General features: G+C 49.9%; 1 protein-coding gene across 1 annotated transcript; it reads right to left on the bottom strand.

The window, feature by feature from the left end:
* Positions 1–284: 284 nt before the first annotated feature.
* On the bottom strand, positions 285–11,767 carry LOC128338671 (kelch-like protein 3). The gene is made up of 5 exons (XM_053281414.1): positions 11,566–11,767; positions 9,200–9,305; positions 7,286–7,364; positions 4,129–4,356; positions 285–1,890 (listed from the first exon to the last, which is right to left on the bottom strand). Exons 2-5 carry the CDS (start codon positions 9,264–9,266, stop codon positions 444–446), a joined length of 1,821 nt encoding a protein of 606 aa, XP_053137389.1. The 5' UTR covers positions 9,267–9,305; positions 11,566–11,767; the 3' UTR covers positions 285–443.
* Positions 11,768–12,122: the final 355 nt, after the last annotated feature.

Here is a 12,122-nt window from a genome sequence, read left to right as displayed (position 1 = left end):
TATTAATATTTTATTTTATTTTTTAAATTATACTTTGTTATTTCAGTTCTTAGTTTTTAGTTTTTTACTTATAACCTTTAATTCAAAAATTTAAGAGCTGTACCTTTTTACATTTTGTTTTATCTTGGTCTTTTAACATGCCTAATTTTATCAATTTTAAAAATTGTTTTATATTGAATCTAATTTATTAATGTCGTGAGCCGCCTGGAGCAATAGGTGCAGTGGAGAGGGCAGAGTATATATATTTCAAATAGATAAATAAATAAATATGAATAATTGGGAAATTATGGTAAATTCATAGCTATTGTATCTTGTTGCAGTGAATTCCACAGCACACCTCACAACCAGTCCATGGAGACCACCCATCATTTTACTATTATTCTGCATGCACCCACTTGATTTTCTTTTTTCTTTTGGATTACTCAAAAGTTAAATACAGAGGACTACTTTCTGCTGACAGCAGCCACCGGAACAAGAGAGGGTTGCTGGAAAAGCTGGAGGATGTGAGGTATGGGTCGCTGCAGGGCTGTGCATGCAAACCTGCTGATGCCCTCGCGGGACACCGGGATTTCGGTCAGGCTCCGATGCCACCGGGGCTCCCCAGGTTCCCAGTAGTAGATCGTTTTGTAGCACTGGTTTAAGTCCTCTCCTCCTAAAACATAGATCCGTTTGCCGCAGCTGATCACGCCCGCATTGGCAATCCCTTGTGGCAATTTGGGGATGCCGCTATTGTGGCTTATCCTGCCAGTCTCGTTGACAAAGAAGCATCTGCGGGTGCTGTGGCGGTTCTCGGGCGCAAGGGTCCCTTCCACCCATTCCCGGGTTTTCTTCTCGGCGTAGCCGCCAATGACGTAGATTCCGTTCTCCACCGGCACAGCCCCTGCGGCAAAGAACCCCGTCGAGAGGGGCACCTGACTCCAAGTGGTGGAACTGGTCTCGTAGATCAACAACCCGCGGTGGAACAGCCATTGAGCCGAAATGCCCGTCGCGCCCCCGCAGAGGTAGATCTTGCTCCGGAAGACGCTCGAGGCCGGGTGGCTGAGTGCAAATGGAAGCTTGGGGATGTTGGACCATGTCTCCGTTGAGAGATCGAAGCTCTCGCCCGAGCCGAGGAAAGTCTGGAACTTCTGCCAGCCTCCTATGGCGAAGAGTTTGCGGTTGCAGAAGAGGAAGGCGTGCGCAATACGGGGCACGGCCATGGAGGGCAGCTGCACCCAGTACCCTTTGAAGGAGCTGAACTCGTAGGCAGCGGTCGAATAGGCGTTTTTGTAGACGCCGCCGGAGAGATACACCGTGTCTCCGTCCGCCGTGCAACACGCGTGTGACAAGAGCCGCAACCCGGGGAGCTTCTCCCACATTTCCGTCTGGGGATCGTAGCAGCCCATGTGTGGCTCGTCGGTCTCCGGCGGCTGCTGTCCCCACATCTGTGTGTCAATGCTCAGGATATGCGGCTTGCACATGCCTTGCCGGAGTCCCCCGCTCCGCTGCAGTCTCTCTTCGCCTTTCATCTCCTTCCACTGCAGGTCGAGATCTCCCCACACCTCGAGGTCTCTCTGGAATTCGGCTTGCTCCCCTGGAGTGAGGAGGGGGAGACGGACGTGGCGCATGAGCACACCGAGGAGGGGGCCACGTGTGCTCGGTTGGAACTGCACCCAGCGCCGCACGGCTTGGTAGACTTTGAGTTCGGAGGCCACCGCGAGGTGACTGGAGGAGATGAGGGCGATGAGGGTGCTAGAATCCAGCTGCTGGAAATCCTCTTTTTCAGCGACGGTCTCGAAATCCCTGCTGAGGACTTGGATGATGGCGTGAAGCAGAGGCCCGCTCTTGTGGGCCTGAGCCAAGGAATACATCTCAAGCCAGTTCTGGATGGAGAGATTGGACACAAGGTACCTGGGCGGTGAAAAAAAAAGAAACAGGATTGAACAGGGCAACATGGATGCAGTGTGGCTGATGCAAATGTGTTCCCACCACAGAAACTGGTGCTTGCCACAGAGTCCTGAGAACTTTAACTCTGTTTTGTCAAAGCGGGTCGATGGGAGGAGAGCTGGTCTTGTGGAAGCAAGCATGAATTGTCCCCTTTGCTAAGCAGGGTCTAGCCTGGTTCCATTTGAAAGGGAGACTACATGTGAGTGCAGTAAGATATTCCCTTTAGGGGAATGGGATGCAGAAGGTTCCATGCAGAAGGTTCCATGTTCCCTTCGGCATCTCCAGATAGTGGTGGGAGACAGGGGTGTGGTCCGGTTCGAGTCTGGACCAGACCCGAACCGGACCAGGCCAGTTCGGTCTGGCACCCCCTCGAACCCCCATACCGGTTCAGTCCAGGGCGGGTGTTGTGCACGTTTAATTTTTTTAAAAAATTTTTTTACTTACCCCCTCTGGGGGAGGAGTTCGAGGCAGCAGGGTGTGTGTGTCTGAGGAGGTTCCCCCTTCCCCCGGTCGTCCAGCCAGCTCTTCCCCCTCTGGGCCTTCTCCCTCCAGCACGGCAGCCATTTTGGAGGCTGCTGCACCTCCGCAGTTGGCCTCTGTGTGGCCAAAAAGCCAGCCAGCTGGCTGCTAGGGGTATCAACAGAGGCCGGAGGGGAGAGGGGGAACCTCCGCATACCCCCTGCTGCCCCCAACAACTCCCCCTGAGGGGGTAAGTAAAAAAAATTTTTTAAAAAAAATGTCCATGAACCCCCTGAACAGTCGGTGGGTGTTCGGTCCAGGATCAGACTGAACAGGGGATGGTTTGGTTCGACCCCAAATGGTCAAACCGAACCGGTTTGCACATCCCTACTGGGAGAGACTCCTGCCTGCAACCTTGGAGAAGCCACTTCCAGTCTGTGTAGGCAATACTGAGCTAGATGGACCGATGACTCTGACTCCGTGTGAAACAGGATGCGGGACTAGATGGGTATTCTTGGGCCTGATCCAGCAGGGCTGGTCTTATGTTCTGAACATGTTAACCGAAGTATATGGAGATGAGAGTTAACAGACCTGATCAGTCCTATTCTGCAGGCGGTGTACATGCAGCGCACACACCCAGTCAAGCCCCAGACAACGTAGGTCAATGAATGAATAAAGGATTTGAGGGGATGGAGAAGATCTGAGGCAAGGAGGAGGAGTCTGCTTATCAATGCAAGGGATAGGGGAGGGGAATAGAAAGTTTGAAGCAATGAGGCCTAGACCTCCTGGTTTTTTTCGTTGTTGGTTTTTGCGGCAAATAAGTCCACTTAAATGAATTGTAAACCTGCATTGATTTTTGTGCTTACAAACCCCATCTCCCTTGTAAAAGTGTTTTGTATTATAGTTGGTCTCTGTATAGGGTAAAAGTTCAGTTGTGTTATTCTTGTTTCACTTTTGGTTTTGGCAAATCTATCAGTTGGGCGTTGGAGGGGGAAATGATTTTAAATTATGGAGGGAATGTTTTGTTGAGTTCTGATTGGCTGAACGGATGCGATGGAAGAAGTGTATATTTTGGGGAAGCTTGAGAGGGATGGAGAGCAGTGGAATTGGAGAAGTTCAGTCTAGAGCTGTCTGCTAAAAAGAGCTGGAGTCCAGTTGAGTCAGACTGAGAGACTCTAAGAGCTGGCAAAAGGCGACTGGAGAGAGAGAAACTTGGAAAGAAAAGCTGGCAAAAGAAACCTGGGAGAGAACTAGGGAAACAGAATACTGGTGGTTGCTGGAGACTGCTGGAGTTGCCCATCCAGCAAACCAGGACTTTGAGCTGAAATCACTGAAAGTGGGGGAGTAGCCAGGCTGGACTGAGCCAGACCCCTCGAATAATGAGGTTCTCCTGTACAGCCTTAGTCATGATGCAGGTCTAACTATAGCAGGTCCAAATGACCGGCACCTTTGGAATTACATAAAGGACACCTATGAAATTGATTGCCAGGAAATTTAGGACCAACAAACAGAAGGCCTTTTTCACATAACGCATAATCAACTTGTGGAACTCCCTGCCACAAGATGACAGCCAACAACCTGGATGGCTTTAAGAGGGGTTTGGATAACTTCATGGAGGAGAGGTCTATCATCAGCTACTAGTTGGAGGGCATCTGGTGGGCCACTGTGTGAAACAGGATGCTGGACTAGATGGGCGTCCTTGGGCCTGATCCAGCAGGGCTGTTCTTATGTTCTAAGGCTCACCTGGAGCAGACATCTTGAAGTGGAATCACCTGTAGCCGACTGGCCCCTGCGAAAAGGGAGGCCCCCTGCTCAGGGGTGAGGGACAGCTCCTCGGTGTAGATATATTTCAGGATGCTTCGGACAACAGATGGTGTGACATCCTGGAGAAGAACTTCTCCCCCACTGGACTCCTTGCAGGTTTTGGTGAAAAGATCCCGAAAGTATGGGCTCACGGCTGCCAGCAGTGCTCTGCATGAAAAGGAGAGCCAAAGTTACTGGACGTCAAGTTCAGATCAAGGGGCTATAACTCCCTGGAAGAGCATGGTTTAGCATGCAAAGGATCCTGTTTCTTCATCTTGGTAGGGATGGGAGAAATTCCTGCCTGCGACCTTGGAGAAGCCGCTGCCAGTCAGTGTAGACAATAAAGAGCTGGATGGACCAAGGGTCTGACTCACTATATGGCAGATTTCTATGCACCTATTATTGGGAGGAGAGCTAGTCTTGTGGTCGCAAGCATGACTTGTCCCCTTAGCTAAGCAGGGTCCACCCTGGTTGCATATGAATGGGAGACTAGAAGTGTCAGCACTGGAAGATATTCCCTTCAGGGGATGGAGCCACTCTGGGAAGAGCAGAAGGTTCCAAGTTCCCTCCCTGGCAGTAGGGGTGTGCAATTCGGGAATTCGGTGATTCGGTTCGGGACCCGAACCGAATCACCCCTGTTCTGTTTTGTGCCCGAATATGGGCCACCCGAATCACCCTTGATTCGGTTTGGATTCGGATTTAATCTGAATCTGAATCTGAATCTGAATCGATTCAGGGGGTAAAAAAGGGGCCCAGGGGCAAAATTTTGGGGTGGGGTGGTAGTGCCCAATGGGTGGAGTCTACCACCCCAATTTCAGGGGAATTGGGCAAAGGGCTGATTTTTGGGGAATTTTTGAAATTTTAGTGACTTTGGGGCAGTTCGGGGGCATAGCATGGGATCTGGGCAAAAGGAGTGGGGTGGGGTGGTAGTGCCTAATGGGTGCAGGCTACCACCCCAATTTCAGGGGGATTGGGCAAAGGGCTGATTTTTGGTGAATTTCTGAAGTTTTCATGTCTTTGGGGCAGATTGGGGCAGATTGGAGCAGAAAGTGGGGACTGGGGCAGAATAGTGGGGTGGGGTGGAAGTTTTTTCTGAGGTGTGAATTCTCATTCTATCATAGCAAATGAGATTTTTTTCAATTAGACAACTCTCATGACCCCACTTTCACTTTTTCACACTCTCAATTACTATGAATATGAGGAAGTAATCAATTTAGCACACTTCACCTTATGAAGACAAACCTCAGAATTCACCAAAATTCACCCCTCTGCCCAATCACTCTGAAATTGGGGACGGGTGGTAGCCTCCACCCATTAGGCACTATCTACCAGCCCACCCCACTCCTTTGGGGCAGATCCACTTTCTGCCAATCTGCCCCAAAGACACCAAAACTTCAAATATTCCCAAAAAATCAGGCCTCTGCCCAATCCCCCTGAAATTGGGGTGGTAGCCTCCACCCATTAGGCACTACCACCCCACCTCACTCTTTTGGGGCAGATCCACTTTCTGCCCCCAATCTGCCCCAAAGACACCAAAACTTCAAATATTCCCAAAAAATCAGGCCTCTGCCCAATCCCCCTGAAATTGGGGTGGTAGCCTGCACCCATTAGGCACTACCACCCCACCCCACTATTATGCCCCAGTCCCCACTTTCTGCCCCAATCTGCCCCAATCTGCTCCAAAGACATGAAAACTTCAGAAATTCACCAAAAATCAGCCCTTTGCCCAATCCCCCTGAAATTGGGGTGGTAGCCTGCACCCATTAGGCACTACCACCCCACCCCACTCTTTTTGCCCAGATCCCATGCTATGCCCCCAAACTGCCCAAAAGTCACTAAAACTTCAAAAAATCCCCCCAAATCAACCATGAACCGAATCACCCGAATTTTTTGTGCCCGAAATTCGGGTGATTCGGCTCAGGCCCGAAAAATATCGGGGGACATCGGGGGTGATTCGGTTCAGCCCCGAATCACCCAAAATTGCTCATTTCGGGAACAGATCATTCTGTGCCCGAAATATTTTGCACATCCCTACCTGGCAGCATCTCCAAGAGAGGGCTGAGAGAGATTCCTGCCTGCAACCTTGGGAAAGCCGCTGCCAGTTTGTGAAGATTATACTGAGCTAGATAGACCAATGGCCTGACTCAGTATATGGCAGCTTCTTATGTTCCTAGAAGGCCCCAAATTTCCTCCCTGACATCTCTCGATCAGGCTGGGAGAAACTGCAACTCTGCCTGCAGAAACCGCTGCTAGTCTGGGTAGACAGTACTGAGCTAGATGGACCAAGGGTCTGATTTGGTAAAATGCAGCTTCCTGTGTTCCTATGTACCTATGTCAGGGGACCCCTTTCTTGCAGCGTTTGTGGACACAGGCACCCCAGAAAGATGGTGACAGATTCATGTCTCGACCCTTTGTCCTTCTGGACTAGCACCACTGTTTTTAGCAGACAGTTGTATAACTAGCTGGAGAGGCTCTTTGGAGATGAAGTCACACTTCTATGGATTTGCCCTGGGTGCCTTACTAGCATTGGGATTTGATTGTGCCAGATCAGCCCTCAGACAATGAGCAACATGGTGAACAACTGTGTGAAACAGGATGCTGAACTAGATGATGATGATGATGATGATGATGATGATGATTTTTACATTTATATCCCGCTCTTCCTCCAAGGAGCCCACTACATACTTGAATTTCTCTTTCACAACAACCCTGTGAAGTAGGTTAGGCTGAGAGAGAAGTGACTGGCCCAGAGTCACCCAGCTAGTTTCATGGCTGAATGGGGATTTGAACTCGGGTCTCCCCGGTCCTAGTCCAGCACTCTAACCACTACACCACGCTGGCTCCACTTATCTACTAGATGGCCCCTGGTCCTGATCCAGCGGGGTTGTTCTTCTGTTCCCTTGGTGAGCTGCTGCCAGCCAGTGTAGGCAGTCCTGAGCTCGATGGACCAAGGGTCTGACTCCATAGATGGCAGCTTCCGAATGTGATACCTTGTACTGCTCCTGAGCAAATCACCTGCAAAAAGGGTGGAAAAGGCTAGCAAGAGCCAGGAACCCAGCAAAAGAAGCATCATATGTGCAAGCAAATCACGACCCACCTGTGGCAACGAAACCTTTGGCCGTCCACTACGAGGGTGGCATCGCAGAGCAGCTCTTCGTGGTACATGCCTGCTAGACCTGGGTGGGGATGGAGAGGACCAGGAAGCACAGGAGCCGGTCAGGTGTGCGATACGCATCCGATCCAAAGAATTCTAACAAAAACGCTTTCTCAAAGCCCTGCTTTTGCATTTCCCCGGTGCTTTTGAAGCTCATGCCCTTGCATGATCCGGACTGCTTATTTCCAGATAAACTTGCCCAGCTGTTAGGATCGCCGCTGGGGCAAGAGCCGAATTGGGGCTTTTGCTAAGCAGGGCTCACCTTGGTTTCTATTTGGATGGGTGACTATATGTGATCGCTGTCTGTAAAATATTCTTTCTAGGGGATGAGGTTGTAGTTAAGCGGTAGAGCATCTACTGGCATGCAGAAGGTCCCAGGTTCACTAGCTGGCAGCGTTTCCAGGTAGGGCTGGGAAAGACTCCTGTGTGGGAATGGGGCTGTGGCTCATTGGAAGAGTGGAACACTACCCCATAAAAGAAAATGTCCTGCCTGTAGACACCTAGCCCCTCAAGAACATTAGGATATTTGTCTTTTCCTGCACCTGAGCATTCAAAAGCAGAGCCGAGTCCAGCAACACCCCCAAGCTGTACATTTGCTCTTTCAAGGAGAGTACAACCCCATCCAAAGCTGGTTGAATCACCCTAGAACATAAGTACGTAAGAACAGCCCTGCTGGATCAGGCCCAAGGAGGCCCATCTAGTCCGGCATCCTGTTTCACACAGTGGCCCACCAGATGCCTCTGGGAGCCTACAGGCTGGAGTTGAGGGCTTGCCCTCTCTCCTGCTGTTGTTCCCCTGCAACTGGTATTCAGAGGCATCTTGAGGCTGGAGGTGGCCTATAGCCCTCCGACTAGTAGCCATTGATAGACCTCTCCTCCATCAAGTTATCCAAACCCCTCTTAAAGCCATCCAAACGAGTAGCCAACACCACATCTTGGGCAGAGAATTCCACAAGTTGATGATGCATTGTGTGAAAAAGGACTTCCGTTGGTTGGCCCTAAATCTCTGGGCAACCAATTTCATGGGTTGGCTTTCCTACTGACCACCAGCACTTCCATCTTGTCTGGATTCAACCTCGGTTTGCTAGCCCACATCCAGCCCATCACCGCCTCCAGCCCAACTGGATGTCCGGTTCAGGACATCCTCTGCTTCCCTAGGATCTGATGTCAGGAAAAGGCAGAGCTGAGTGTCATCTGCGTATTGATGACATTTCTGCCCAAACGTCCTGATGACCTCTCCCAGTGGTCTCATGTAGAAGTTAAACAGCATGGGGGACAATACTGAACCTTGTGGGACCCCATAGGCCAAGGAGTCAAGCAGAAGTCCCCCAGGACCACTTTCTGGAACCCCCCCCCAAGAAAGGACCGGAAACACTCCGATGCACCAGTCCCAATCCCTATACTTGAGAGGTGGTCCAGAAGGACACCATGGTCGATGGTATTGAATGCCGCTGAGAGGTCCAGCAGAACCAACAGGGATGAACTCTCTGTTCATCTGTAGGTTATCCACCAAGGCAACCAAGGCAGTTTCAGTCTCAAACCCAGGGCGAAAGCCAGACTGAAAAGGGTCTAGATCAGGCCTGCTCAACATAGGCCTCCCCCCAGCTGTTTTTGGACTACAACTCCCATAATCCCCACCCACAGAGGCCGATAGCCAAGTATGATGGAAGTTGGAGGCCAGCATCTGTAGGATGGCCAAAGCTGAGCAGCACTGGTAGATAATCTGTATCATCCAACTGAAAGGGGTTTTGAAAGAGGGCTGGCCCCCCACCAACATTATGGGGTAAGCCAGCATTTAGCCGGTCTCAGTTACCATAATACTTTGGAATAGGGTGGGTGGGGGACCTTGTGAACCTACCTTCTTTCAGGCCCAGAGGCCTCGGCTTGAAAGTTGCCAGCGCCCCCTTCCTTTGGCTGGTGCTCATGATTCGGGCAATGGCTGAGAGATGACGGGAAAGCGGAGGCTGTGAAAAGAGACACAGGGAATTAATACAACCCCATAATACGAATATGTCGATTATTTATATACCACTTTTCAACAAAAGTTCCCAAAGCGGTATACATAGCTAAGAATAAATAAACAAAATGGCTCCCTGTCCTCAAAAGGTTCACAATCTACAAAAGAAACATAGTATCGACACCACCAAAAGCCACTGGAGGGATGCTGTGCTGGGGACGGATAGGGCCAGTTGCTCTCCCCACTGCTCAATAAACAGAATTGCCACTTTACAAAGGTGCCTCTTTGCTCACTTAGCTGGGGATGGAAAGCATCCAGAATTCATGACATCACAACCGTTAATGTGCTTGGAAATTTGGAAGGAAAGGGAGGATCTTTCTAATGGAATTGTAAGGTGGCCGTTGGGTTAGCAGAGCCGGTTAGAGGCTACCTCCTGGGACATTTCTTTGTCTTGCAAAAGGTTTTCCATTTGGACCGGCCTGAATTTGGCATTACTCATGATTACTGCCATTTATTCATCTGCGGAAACTGTGCAAAAGATCTGGCAATTGGGAATTAATTTTAATTCAGATTTGGGGAAGAGGAAAAGACAATCGGCACCAAGAGAGACTTTCCTCGTTGCATCTGGAGCTGTTTCAGAGAAGACTTTATTGCCTGGACTGTGGTGTGAGGAGAAAGGGCGAAATGTGGCGTGGTGGTTAGAGGGCCAGACTAGGACCAGGGAGACTTGGGTTCAAATCCCCATTCCACCACAAAACATACTGAAGCTATTCTCACGACCAGGAGAAATCGGGCTAAGGGCTTCCGGCAGCAAACTACTGAAAGTTCCTCTCCCTTTAAATGATGTTAGCGGACCTTTAAAAAGGTGCCTCTTTATTTTATTTATTTATTTATTTATTTATTTATTTATTTATTTATTTATTTATTTATTTATTTGATTTATATACCGCCCTTCCAAAATGCCTCTTTGCTCAGTTAGCAGGGATAAGACATGGTTAAGATAACCATAACCATGTAACCAAGGAGCATCTGAGTTCCTCAGAGCAAGAGCAGGATATAAATGTAAAAATAAAATAAAATAAAATAAATGCCCCTTCTCTGTGTTATGAACCATGGTACTGATGCTGGTCACACTTTGAGGGATGCTATTTTAATTAAGAAAAAAAAAAGCAAGCACAAATAATGAGGCTATTCTGACGATCAGCCGAAATCGGGCTAGGGGATGTGCCGCCTAAGTACCCCTCCCCTTAAACTGGGTTTGCGGAGCGAGCGCTCTGCAAACCCGGTTTTCAAAATCGTGAGTAGCCGTGGCGCGGCTGCGCACTACAGCTACACATGCGTAGACCCCTGGAAGGGAGGCGAAAAGTCACCTCCTGGCTCCGGGGGGTCTCTCCAGTATGCTGGGGGTTTCTCCAGTAACTTCCCTCCCTGGCAGCATCTCCAAGACAGGCCTGAGAGAGATTCCTGCCTGCAACCTTGGAGAAGCTGCTGCCAGCCTGGGTAGACAATACTAAGCTAGCTAGACCAACTGTCTGACTCAGTATATGGCAGCTTCCTATGTTCCTAATGCCACCTTCAAGACCTGCATGCATCATCTCAAAGAAAAGTCTGCTTTCTCCCTTTCAGATTATTATATTTTCCTCATGCTGTCTGCTCATTTAATTTATTGATTAGAGCTCAATAAAGAGTTTGGTTGACTTGGTGGAACACAGAGGGGCTTCCTTTCATGTAACGAAGGATTGTAGCCTAAAGACTGATATTCTCTCTGAATTTCAGGGTATTTAGGGTTCATCCCAAGGAGAAGCGTAGACCAAGGCTGCAGATCTTGAACTACAACTCCCATCATCCTCGACTATATTGGCCACTGTGGCTGGGGATGATGGGAGTTGTAGTCCCAAAGCAGCTGGAGGTCCAAAGTTGTGCAGCTCTGGTGTAGACAATACTGAGTGAGATGGGCCAATAGTCTGACTCAGTTTAATGCGGCGATTTGCTTAGGGGATGGAGCCATAGAGGTTCCAGGTTCAATCCCTGGCAGCATCTCCAGGTAGGGCTGAGAAGGACTCCTGCCTGAAACTGTAGAGAGCTGCTGCCAGTCAGTGTAGACAATCCTAAACTTGACGGACCAAGAGTTGGACTCAGTATGGCAGCTTCCGATGTTCCTACATTCCTATGACTCCATTTCCTTCCAAACTCCCTGCTAAATGTACCAACATGGGCCCCTAATTAATTCTGACCCCTCCTCATGCCACCCACAATAACCGTCTTACCAAAGTGGAGGACCAACGTGGTCATGCACTAGCAAGGGATATGTGGTGTTTCACTGAAAAACCGGCACCATCAATGGCCAAAGATATTGCCCTGCCCGTCTGCTGATGTCACGCTTGGCTCCGCCCGCTCAGCAGGTTGGCCCCTTTCACTACCCCTTGCCATCCCTAGGGCTCCCCGCAGGTGACCGCTTGGTGCTGGATCAAGTCCTTCTTGACCACTGTGAAATGCAGCCATTGTGACATCACCTGGACACCTGGTCCAGTGTGCGCAGACAAGAGCAGCCGATTGGCTGGAAGAGAATCCCCACCTCCACGGAGTCCACACCAAGGCTGGGTATAAGGGTGGGAGACCCCTTTGTCAGTGCCTGAGCTTAGCAGGCATGTTGCTATCCTGTGATAGAGCCCCTGGCTGGCCTGCAGAAAGTCAGGCTCCTTCTGTTTGACTTTCTGTATCTCCAAGTAGGGCTGGGGACGATTTCTGCCCTGGAGGGTTATGGCCAGTGTTGGCAGGGCTAACTTGGCCCTTCTGCCGATGTTGACCTACAACCCCCATAATC

Source organism: Hemicordylus capensis, chromosome 16 (genome assembly GCF_027244095.1).
Source record: "Hemicordylus capensis ecotype Gifberg chromosome 16, rHemCap1.1.pri, whole genome shotgun sequence".
Classification (NCBI taxonomy): Eukaryota; Metazoa; Chordata; class Lepidosauria; order Squamata; family Cordylidae; genus Hemicordylus; species Hemicordylus capensis.
Note: the sequence above shows the minus strand (reverse complement) of the source record. Positions and strands in the feature narration are given on the sequence as shown.